We start from the raw sequence: 12686 nt of genomic DNA, 5'->3' as shown, positions 1-12686 counted from the left end.
AGGCATGATTTTTCTAGATCATAGTAAAACTCTGATACCACTGTTGGTTTCTTTGGAGTTGACAAAAGTTTTATATTTGAAACAAACTGGAATACTCTGATTTTTTATTTCACTAGACTACATCACCCTTTTATAGGGGAGTTGCAGACAGTTTATTGAATAAAATTATAAACAAACTAATCCTAAAAAATAAACAAAAAAATCTGCCAGCAAAACAGTACAAAAACATATAAGAGCTAATCAAACTAATTTCCAACAAAAGACCAGGTCATAAACAGTTCTGGTTTGTTCTCTCCAACACTGTTTTGGGAGGAAATGTTGGTTGTTTGGAAGCTAATGCAATTTAAATGTGAGGGAAATCGTTTTAATTTATTATTTCGTTGCTTGTGGTTGTGGTTGATTTGCATGGGGAAAGGGGTGTGTTAGCTTAAACATTATTGTTGGGTTTTTACCTATCATCTTAAGTTATTGCAATCTGCTGAATTTATATTGCACATCTAGTTACCTGGTGTCTAGTCGGGAACTCAGTGATATGGTTTGATGAAGGCATAGTTTGTTGGTATTTCACTTTGTGCAGCGATGTGATTGGTACTTGGAGAGCCCACCATTGGGTAAAGTTGAAAATAAGAAAGGTTAAAAATAAAGAAATGCGCACAGACTAGCAACAAATTTGTGCAGTCCACATTAATGATTTTATCATCGCTATAGTTTATCCAATTTATGAGCTCCCTGGAATGTGATCAGTAACAATGTTAGTTTTTTGTATGCAGTACATGTTTCGAATAAGTTGCCTTATTCTAAGCTTGATTCAAGGTCTGTTGGGATCAAGGAAGGAGTTGTGTTTTTGACATACAGTAGCCTCATTGCTTCTTCTAAGAAAGGTCGCTCTCGTCTGCAGCAGCTTGTGCAGTGGTGTGGAGCAGGATTTGATGCTCTTCTCATATTTGATGAGATACTGGACTTCGTTTAATTTAGAAATGTTATAAATTGTGATTTTGATACAGTGTAAGCTTCTAGAAATTTCTGTGTTTGACTGATTCAATGGGTACTCTACGGTTGCAGTACACTCTACCATCGTTTTTGTTGCTAAGGGTCAATGACTTAATTGTAGTGCCACACAGCTAAAAATTTGGTGCCAGGATCTGGAAGTCAGCCAACACGCAAAGGGGAAGCAGTTCTTGATATTCAGGTTTGTTTCCTGAAATGATCTCAGCATGCTCCAGCCTTTAGATAGATATGTTAGATTTATTTTACATGAAAAAGAATAAAATAAACCAATAATAAATCCACAGGATATATGCAAGATATGAAATGTTAAATTAAACTTTAGGAGTTTAATAATATCTAGATTGTTCTACAAATTGAATTTAAAAAACTTTTGAAAATCACCTAAAATAGCCTACTGAGATTACATCTTGACATGACTTAATCTTTTACTTTAGAAACCTTCTGAATGACAATTTTGAATAGATAAACTATATTACATACATACTGTATTAAGTTTTGGAGTAGAGATCTAACCAATTTATAGTAGGTTAATTGACCTTCTATTAAAGTCTAATAAACCTTAACACTTGTACTGTCTACTCAGATTATAACTTTTAAGTATATTAAACTTATCTTTATTAATCACTCAAATCATCTATAAGCTGACATTAGACTATTCAATTATCTAACTTTATTAAACTAAAATCATAATTAATATTAGTCTACATCAGAAAATTTTTAACAAGATATTGTTGAAGTGTCCATCTGTGTGTCTCTTTCTCTCTCTTTGTGTTTTTGTTTTCTTTTCACATACAAGCCTGTTAATATGTCCACAGTTCATTAAACATGCCTTAATTCTTCAAATCAGATCTGTTCATTATTTCTTATGAAAACTTATTATCGTAAGAAGAATTGGGTTAGTTGTGTCTGCCGTGGAAATGAGGGGATGATTTAACCAGGTCACCTTAATTTTTAATGTTAATTTTAATATAACAGGTGCTATATATTGCTCAGCAACTGGTGCATCTGAGCCATGCAATATGGGTTATATGGTCAGGCTTGGTCTTTGGGGATCTGGAACATTTTTTATGATTTCTAGAAGTTTCTAGGTATGATTTTTTCCCTATAACCAGTTCCTTCTTGAACGGTGGATTGAGTCAAGATTGACACTTAGCTAGGTTGGGGTTTGGGAAAGTTTTCTGAAGAACAACAGAGGAAATACGAAAAGAGAGATTCTTTTTCTACCTCTTTTTTTTTTATTAACTGAACACTTTTGTTTAGTTACAACGCATATATATTCACCAATACAATAGAAACACATGTGCATATAAAGTGAACATACTTTTTGCTTGAGATTACTATTCTACCCATCACTAGTTGTACTAACATCGCCCCTTAAACTGAGCAATCTTTCAATTCTGCCACAGCTTTAACTCACACTTTTAGCAACATATCTAACCGTACCAACAGATGGTTTTTCACCATATCAATATTTGAACATCTTTATTTTCCTTCAACTTTTGGTATTCCCAGAATACTATTATTACTTACAGTGATATTTGAGGACAGAGTCTTGTTGGACAATGATATAAAGTGCTCCAGACTGCACAAATTTAGAGCATCCCTTAAAGTTGTAAACTGTCCAGCTGCTAGCGGTTTTGTTAAGACATCTGCCTTCTGGAATTTAGTTGGAACATACTGGATGACAAGCTGTTTTCCTGTGACCTGATCCCTGATAAAATGGGCATCAATCTCAATGTGTTTTGTTCGAGAATGATAAACAGGATTAGAGGCTAATGAACTTGCACTTTGGTTGTCACACCACACAACAGAAGGTACAGAGAATTGCAAGCCCAGCTTAGTGAATAGACTTCTTACCCATGCTATCTCAATGGCTGTTTGAGAGAGAGCCCTATACTAAGCCTCAGTGGAGGATAGTGCCACGACATTTTGCTTTTTAGAACTCCATTGAATAAGATTTGGACCAAGGAAGAGACAATATCCAGTGGTTGATCTCCTATCATGGAGACTGCTTGCCCAGTCAGCATCAGAAAAACAATTCAACTGTAGCATGCTTCTTGAAATGAATTGCAAACCAAAACTCATGGTCCCTTTTATGTACTTAAGTACACTCTTGCAGGCTTGCCAGTGAGTAAGTGTGGGTTTTTGCAAGAACTGACTAAGTTTGTTAACTGAAAAAGCAATGTCAGGTCTAGACAAAGTCAGATACTGCAGGGCACCTACTATACTTCTATATAAAGAGGGATCATCAAAGGCAGGGCTGTCATCTAAAGTCAGTCTAGAACTAGTTGCAAATGAGGTTGTACAAGGTTTAGCATCAACCATTTTGGCTCTTGTCAATAGATCTTGAGCATATTTGGTCTGATTTAAATGCAGACCAGTGACAGACCTTATAACTTCAAATCCCAAAAAATAATGCAATGAACCCAATACTTTGAGAGCAAACTTTTCATTTAAGTGTTGAACTAAACACTTTACCAAATCACTATCATTTCCAGTTAGTAGTATATCATCAACATATACTAACACATAAATCACCTTGCCTTCTTTGTTGTATAAGAATAAACTTGTGTCCATTACTGCACTTGTGAAACCCTAATCAACCAAAGCAGCTTTCAACTTATCAAACCAGGCTCTGGGAGCCTGTTTTAATCCATATAAAGCCTTATTCAATTTACACACTAATCTCTTGCCTTTGCAATCAATTGTAAAACCCTCAGGTTGATGCATATGCACTTGCTCCTCTAAGTCACCATTTAAAAATGCATTATTTATGTCTATCTGCTGAATATCCCAACCATAATGCACAACTAAGCATAAAATTATTCTGATGGTGGCAGGCTTAACAACAGGGCTAAATGTCTCAAAGTAATCAACACCAGCAGTTTGTTGAAAGCCCTTAGCAACAAGTCTAGCTTTGTTCCTCTGAACACTACCATCTAGATTATATTTAATCCTAAACACCCACTTACAACCCACTAGATGCATATCAACTGTATGGGGAACCAAAGTCCATGTGTTATTGGCCATTAAAGCATCATATTCAGCTTTCATGGCAGCTTTCCACTCAGGATTTGATAATGCGTCAGAAGCATTGGTAGGTTCTGTGTGAACATAAGACTCAAGACTGGATGTTCTAGTAGAAGACAAAATTGTTGGCTTGAATGAATTTAGGATGGCATAGTTTGGAGGTCTAAGTGTACCTGTTTTGGTTCTTGTTAACATATGATGTTGATTAGCCAAGGAAGGTGATGTTATTGTGGTTTCAGTTTGTTGGTTCAAATGTAAATCAGAAAAGGTGTTCAGGGTAGAATTATTGTGACTAGAAGAGGAAGGTTCAGATGGTTCAATGTTTTGTAAAGAGTTTGAAATAGAAGTAATTGGTTCAGACACATGTGTAGCAAAAGTATCATGTGCAATTGAAGAATCATGTTGTATATGAGATATGTCAGGACTAGACACTGAATGCAATTCTGTAGTGCAGGATTTTGTGTTGGCAGTAGGTTTAGATTTTGGTTCAGGAAGTTGCCAGCTTCTTGTATCTAACTCTAAAATGTTTAAAGGCTGAGTAGTAGATTTCTTTACAAAATTTGGATCACTTAGGAAAGGAAAGTCAGTTTCAAGAAACTTCAAAGCTGGAACAATGTACAACCTACCATTTGAATCAAGACATTTATATCCTTTGTGAAGTAAGCTGTAGCCAAGAAATACGCACTTATTTGAGTGGTGAGAAAATTTGTGAGAATTATATGATCTAAGATAAGGGTAAACTGCACAGCCAAAGACTTTCAATTTAGAATAGTCAGGTTGCTTTCCAAATAATTTGTAAAAAGGAGAGTCAAAGTTCAAAACTGACAAGGGCAGCCTATTGATAAGATAAACAGCGGTCTGAAAGACATGCCACCAGAATTTCAGAGGAAGGTTTGCCTGTGCTAGCAAAGTTAGACCTGTTTCTACAATGTGTCTATGTTTCCTCTCAAACTTGCCATTTTGTTGATGAACATATGGACATGGGTGTCTAAATGCAATGCCTAGGTTGTTAAGTAATGGAACTAAGCTTCTGTATTCTCCCCCCCCCCCCCCCCCCCCCCCCCCAAATCTGATTGCAAACATTTAATTTTTGTATCAAATTGTCTTTCAACAAACTTGCAAAAGAATTGAAAAACAGATTTTGTTTCAAATTTAGCTTTGAGAGGGAATATCCATGTGAATATACTAAAATCATCAATAAAATGCACATAGTACTTAAAACCTTCAGATGTGGATATAGGGGAAGGACTCCACAGGTCAGAATGAATCAGTTCTAAAGGTTTATTTGTTTTTGAATTGGATTTGGGAAAAGAAGATTGACTTAGTTTTCCGAGTTGGCATGCATGACAAAATAAAGCAACATCATGAGAATTAAAACTATTATTCATAGATTTTAACACTTGTATAAGAACTTTATTGTTTGGATGACCCAACCTAGAATGCCACAAATCTATATCTGTTTTAGAAACTACAAAAGACTTAATTGCACTATCTTTATTTCCTAAATGTAGACTGTCAGAGAGAGGAAAAACATTTAACATTGAAGTAACAGAACTGTTCTTAGCATCATCACAGTTGGATATAGGACTAATTTCTTGAGACTGAAAAGGATCAGGTTTTTGGTCGGGATCACAAGAAGAAGTTGAGCAAATTTGAGCAGAAGGCATTGGCTTGACTCTAGGACTGAATTGGGAAGCTGTGCAGTTGGAAATGTGGAGTTGATATAGGCCATCTCTAAGGTGTCCTTGCAACAGAATTGCTTGAGTGCGCTTGTCCTTAATAACACAATTGTCAGCATAAAATTCAACAACAACATGATTATCTTTGGTAATTTTAGAGATACTTAGTAAATTTCTGGTTATATGAGGCACACACAGGACATTTTTTAGATGAATGGCTTTAGAATGAAAATTACTGGGAACTAGAACATGACCAATATGAGTTATGTTCAGAGACTCACCGTTGCCAACCTGAAGCTGATCATTTCCCTTGTAGTTGGCTGCAACACTCAACTAAGAAAGGTCAGGTGTAACATGATCAGTGGCACCTGAATCCATGTACCAAGCATAGTCTTGAGCAGTTGGATGAGTGGCTATTGAAGTTGGTTGTGTAAGTTGTGCAGTGTGCTGAGTAATGTAGGCTTGGGGACTATTGTTAGGTAGGTGAGATTGATTTGTAGATAAGGTATTTGCATAAGATTGGCTAGGTTGTGATGGATGAGGCAGTAATGGTGAGATGTTTTGTTGTGGTAAAGAGGGTGATATAGGTGTGTTAGGATAATAATGTCTTGGAAAGTGAGAATTTGTAGGTGTAGGTTGAGTTGGAAGAGGACTGGAAGCTTGTTTAAACTCCGTGGCTGCTGGAAAATAGCCAGATGCACCAGTATAAAATTGGGGTATAATAGATGGATTGTTATAGGTAGTGTTATACCTATAGTAACACTGCACAACACTATGCCCAACTTTATTGCAAACTTGGCAAACTATTCGGCCTTTACCAGAAAATCTCCCTCTGCCTCTCCCTATAGTTGAGACTTGTGGATAACCACCATGATAGCCAAATTGATAGGAGTGGTTTACAGGATTCTGAGACTTGGGTTGAGGTGTTGGTCTAGGTTGGCTCTGCGGTACTAAGAATGTAGGCTCACTATAATATTGCTCATGAGCTGGATCAATAGTAAACTGATTATGCTGTCTATGAGGGTAAGCACTGACACCCACATTTTGAGGTTTAACTAAATTGGCAGTGTTGACAGACCCATTATGAAAGTCTAATGAAACTGCAGAACTCAGAACTGAATTGGCTTTATCTAGTCTCATCTCATGCTTTTGCAAGATATACAGAGCATCTTGTAGATCAAGTGATTCAACACTGGACTCTATCCTAGTGGTTAGACTTGCCACCACAGCATCATATTCAGGTCCTAAGCCATCTAGGATATAATTAATAAGCTCTCTATTACTAATATAGTGTCCCCCCGACTCCAAGGTTTCTGCATATCCCTTCATCTTCAAAGCATAACTTTCAATATTAAGATTTTCTTTCTTAGTAGTCATTAATAAATTCCTAACATACATCATACGTGTCTTAGATGAACTAATGAATTCTTTTTCTAACAAATTCCAAATTTCAGAGGATGAATGGCATTTTGAAATTACAGGAAAAATTTCTTCAACGATCGATGCAAGAAGCCAACAAATAAGCATTTTATCAATCTTTTTCCAAAGAACATACTCAGGATTCGCAATCTTTACCACTGTAGTAGATGAGCTTGGATCTTCAGACCTTTCATGAACAAAAGGGGCCGGTTGCGGCAAAACTCCGATAAGGTGGTCTTCAAGATTGTGCGCTGCAGCTGTAGAGAGAACTTGAGACTTCCAGAATGAGTAGTTCGACCTTGTAAGATTCGATGAGATGACTTGCAAGCTTGATGAAGATATCGAGGGAGTGGAGGAACTTTTCTGAAGATTAGGGTTTGTGAAAGTAGTTGATGAATCAACACCTTGTCCAGGGACAAATGAAGAATCAAAGATTGGAACTTGATTATTTGCCATCATTGACGTGTGTCGAATGACTCTGATACCATGTCGGAAATATAAATTGGGCTTACAAGTGTGAAGATTGAAATCCATATTACACAAAACCAATTGGCTTGTGTTAAGGTCCAATCCACAACACTTATATACCACTCATTTTATTTAAGTTTATTAGATGTGAGACTCTTCTTTATTTGAGTCCTCAACACCTCCGCTTAAGTGCAAGCACCTAGGCTGTTAAACTTGCCTCTCGGCTCAGCCGATTTTTGGCTGGGTGCATTGTCACTTGTATCCAGAAACACTTAGGTTGTTAAACCTGCCGTTTGGCTCGCGCTCTGATACCATGAACGGTGGATTGAGTCAAGATTGACACTTAGCTAGGTTGGGGTTTGGGAAAGTTTTCTGAAGAACAACAGAGGAAATACGAAAAGAGAGATTCTTTTTCTACCTTCTTTTTTTTTTATTAACTGAACACTTTTGTTTAGTTATAACGCATATATATTCACCAGTACAATAGAAACACATGTGCATATAAAGTGAACATACTTTTTGCTTGAGATTACTATTCTACCCATCACTAGTTGTACTAACACTTCTTGTCTTTCTAGTCTCATTGGTGCTAAATTTGTTTCTATAATTTATCTATAGTAAATGTTTTTATAGAAGCATGGTAGCATGTCGTGCAGTTGTTGGAGTATGCTTGGTTCATTTATATTTCAATATATAGTTTGATTAATCTATAAATTAATTTTAGATTATTGTATTAGATTAACTGAATTGGGAGGTCTGCCAGAGAATTTGATAGATGCATATGCTCTTATCTTTGAGGAAACAAAAAGCTGAACTTATCGTATGTCCACATCTGAGTGAGGCATATAGTTCATGAGTTTGTTTGTTGAAAAAGAATCTGAAAAGAAATTGTCTTTTAATGCAAAATTTCCAGCAGGCATAAAAGTGTTCGTACCTGATGCGTAAAATATCATAACATCAGCAAGGGAATGAATTATTATTATATATATTCTTATTTCAAGAGCGCAAACCTAAAACTGATCTCTACAGGCCTGCTAAAGTCATAAGCGGCTCCGGGTGGTGCGAGTAGAAACTACAACAGATAGTAAGAGAATCGTTGGGCTTTCTGTCCCAAATGCGGCAGTTGAAACTGTGCTGGAGCATACCCGGAAACCAGCACCAGACTTTTTACTGAAAGAATGAAGAAAGTTATTCAATGAGTGCACCAGGAAGGTAATTGTGCAGTCTGATTTATCTTATTTTTTTGTAGTTGGTCCATTTTCTTCGCATAAAATTCTGTTTATTATTTTAACATGATAGCTACCCAAGGCCAATGACAAATAACTATAGGGTACTATAGTTTGTATTAGCTCCTGTTCTTACTTGAGCCTGTCCTTGTATAACTCTGCTGATGTTTGTTCAAGTTCTAGCTGAAATAGAAATCGAAATTTTGTTCTAAGTTCGCGCACACCTTAGCAAACTCTTGTTCAAATTATGTATTCTTGTCTCAGAGAGTATTCATGTTTATGGCAATATTCAGACGAGCACTCAACCCTCTTGTTTTATTTTTATATTAGAAGTTACGTATAGATAATTTTATTGTTATTGTACTACTAGGGACATATGTCAGCTTCCCATTAATGTATTTCAATAATCAATAACGCAATGCATTTATCTGCTAGCACTAAAATAATATATAAGGTGAAAAGAGTTGTTCCCATTGAAGATACAATGAAATTCTAACGTCTTATTCTCTAATTTTTTAGAAATTTAAACTTCCACTTACAACTAATTTTTATTAAAATTTTTAGTTAGAATTAAAGGTAAAATAATTATTTTAATAATAATATTAAAAATATATATAATTCATTATTTTTTTCCCTTACTTGAAATTTTATAACTTAAAAAAGTTATATTTTTTCTCCTCAAACCTAGGGTTTTCATCTTTTCTCAATTTCAATTACCCATCAAAACTTTTAAAAATTACAATTTCATCCCCTTTTTGAACTTCAGTTTTCGACATCCTTCCACTGTCCTCTTCATCCATCTTTGATGTCCTCCTTTGTCTGAATTGAATATATGTTAGCCTTGTTTTGTTAAAGCTATCCATCGGCGATAAGAAACTACCGTCCGACAAAGAGATCTCTATCTCTTTGTCTCATGGTAGTTTCCCATCACTAATGTTGCTAGTGGATAGCTCAGGTAAGACAAGAATAACGTTGACTCTGCTCAGATGAAGGAGGATGCCGAAAGGATGTCGAAACTGAAGTTTAAGAGGAGGTTGAAACTATAATTTTTAAAAGTTTTGAGAAATGATTGAAATTAAAAAAAAGATAAAAACCTTAAATTTGTTGAGAAAAATATAATTTTTTAAAATTAAAAACTTTTAAATAGAAATAAATTTATTAATTTTTAAAATTTAAAAATAAAAATATAATTAAAATGATTATTTTATTTTTAAATTTAATTAAAATTTTAATAAAAATTGGTTAATAAATGAATATTTAAGCTTTTTCAAATTCAAGGGTGGGACTTTAAAAATCCCCCTCCTGTTGCAGGGGAACAAGTCTTTTGACATAATATGTAATAGCTTCTGTACTCTGCCATTGCTAACATGTGAGTGGGACCACTTAACATAGATATTCCCCCTTGATTTTTGCACACGCGCTAATAAGGCCAACAGACTACACTTACCCAAGTTTCGGTGTTACTACAAAATCACATATATGAGATTTAAAAAGTCTAAAATCTTATATATTTATAAAAAATTTCAATTAAGAATAAAATTAAAACCGACTTTTAATAAAAAAAATTAAAGTTTTATTATATTTGCCTCCTCTTAGCTTAAAAATCTCAGAAATCCTCCTACCTTAAGTTTAAAAAATCAAAATTTTTCTCTTAGAGTTTGCAAATCATCATCGGATAAGAGAAACTTCACAATCTCTGGTGGTGTTAGCTCTCTCTACCTGCTTAACTCTTCATGTCGATCACTTCTCAACCACTGACAAAGGCTAATCCCTTCGACGAAAATGAAATCGTCTTTATTAGATTGTATTCATCTCGAACAAAGATGATTTAGTCTTCGTTCGAGACAAAGATGACGTTAGAGGTCTCAGATGATCACGTTGTCTTCGTTTGAGATCTCTGACGGTTGTCTTCGTTGGAGGAATTGGCCTTTGTTGATGGTTGGAACGTGATCTATAGGGAGAGTTAAGCCAGGAGGGAGAGCCGACGCCATCGGAGACGACCATCTCTAGCAACGTTTGCAAACTCTAGGGGAGAAATTTTGATTTTTCAAACTTCAGGTAGAGGGAATTGTGAGATTTTCAAGCTAAAGGGGGGCAAACGTAATAAAATTTTAGATTTTTAAATTTTTTTATTAAATAACTATTTTACCCCTAATCATAATGGAGATTTTTAATAGATGGGGGAAATTTTAGATTTTTCAAACCTCATAGTGTGACTTGGGATAGCAGTTAAACTTGGGGTTGCCATAGTCCTTTGGCCCAATAATAATTGAATAAGGTTGCCTTGTACTTTCCTGAAGTTTTAGCCTTTAAGAAAAAGAATTGGGGAAATACAAAAATAGAAGCCTCCAGGAAATGAAAAAGCATGTGTTTTCAGAGAGAAAATGATTGTAATAAATTTATAAAACAAAACCACAATATATAATTGGTGATATTATTTTGCCTGGTCTCTAAGAGCTTTGGTTATGTTAATTATTGATTACAGGTATATATTATCGGGCTATGTCACATGGGATGTCTCAAGATGGAGCAATAACCAGGACGATAATGTGAGAGCACTTTCTAATGAATGCCACAAACCACAAGATTGATTAAAATTAATTTTCTTTTTAGGTCCTGTCCTTGGGAATTATAGTTAATCATACTTATCCCACATGTAATGTTTTAGGCTTAATTTCAATGACAAAATTGACCATCTTTTAAACCATTTTAATCTTAATAAATTGAATTTCTCTGCCAATCTTGAAGTTCGAGGTAAGGATTAAAAGACAGAATATAAACTATAGGATAAAAATTGATTCTCTACAGTTCTTGATTTCTTACTTGGGGGGAGATAGTTTTACTTGCAAGCAAGGTTTTTCTCATACTATTTTCGAAACCCTCCTGTGACCTTTGTAAAGGGTCCACGTCTCCTATTTCTATTCTTTGGACAAGTTAATGTAAAAACCCCATCTCTCTGTGGGGCTAAATTTTAATTATGACGCTATCACACAAGAGGGACATCAACATTTCAAGCCAACCAAGAGCCAAAGGGTAGTTTGCATATATGGTTTAGTCCCTTTTTGGATGGTAACATATTAATGCAGCCAAAAATATATAGAAAGCTAGCATATATGAAAAATGAATTGTCCTTCTTTAAGAATTTGCATATGTATAATAATTAATTAAGAATATATCAACTTATAATATTGTAATTAATTAATGTTATAAAAGGTCTTGTGTGGACTTATAAATTCAACCTCTAAAATATCTGGCTTTCCCATGTTACCTTCCCCTCACACCCAGAAGAATTAATTCTTGTTAGATACTGATTGATTCCCCTCCAGCTAAAAAGAATGCACCAAGCATTGGTCTTTTTCTTCCATTCTGACCTTCCTTATCCACCACTCCACCTCTATTCCTTCCTGGGCTTCAAACTCTTACATATATCATCTGAATGATATTTGGAACCAGGAACTCACAAGTAAACACTAAATATCCTCACACACACACAAAATATATATTACTTAGTTTAACATGCATAATACATTTTTAGAATATCTTTTATATCCATATTTGAGATATTGAAATTGTATAGACATGAATAACTCCAACAAACGAATCCCTTCTATCAACTTCCTTTGATTCTTGTACATAGAATAAGAATAAGAATAAAAAAATAAATTATTAGAAGAAACTTAGGGCAATTAAGAAGGGTGTCATGGTCAGACCTCGTGGTTTGGTAAGCAAAAAGTAATTCTATTCACAAGAGCTTGTATGACAGACCCCAACCCCCCCATGTTGCTTCTTCTCTTTACCTGTCCCCAGTCCTCAGTTCCCAGTCCCCGGTCCCCAGTCATCTTCTCTTTTTATCGAC

General features: G+C 35.1%; 1 protein-coding gene across 1 annotated transcript; it reads right to left on the bottom strand.

Annotated features, from left to right (window-relative positions):
* Positions 1-2904: 2904 nt before the first annotated feature.
* On the bottom strand, positions 2905-3585 carry LOC123225606 (uncharacterized mitochondrial protein AtMg00810-like). Its single transcript, XM_044649699.1, has one exon. It carries the CDS (start codon positions 3583-3585, stop codon positions 2905-2907), a length of 681 nt encoding a protein of 226 aa, XP_044505634.1.
* Positions 3586-12686: the final 9101 nt, after the last annotated feature.

This window comes from Mangifera indica, chromosome 9 (genome assembly GCF_011075055.1).
Source record: "Mangifera indica cultivar Alphonso chromosome 9, CATAS_Mindica_2.1, whole genome shotgun sequence".
NCBI lineage: Eukaryota > Viridiplantae > Streptophyta > Magnoliopsida > Sapindales > Anacardiaceae > Mangifera > Mangifera indica.
Note: the sequence above shows the minus strand (reverse complement) of the source record. Positions and strands in the feature narration are given on the sequence as shown.

Bases quoted from the DNA above. Each gene is read 5' to 3' on its own strand.
- LOC123225606 (XM_044649699.1), bottom strand. From the start codon at position 3,585: ATGGACACAAGTTTATTCTTATACAACAAAGAAGGCAAGGTGATTTAT.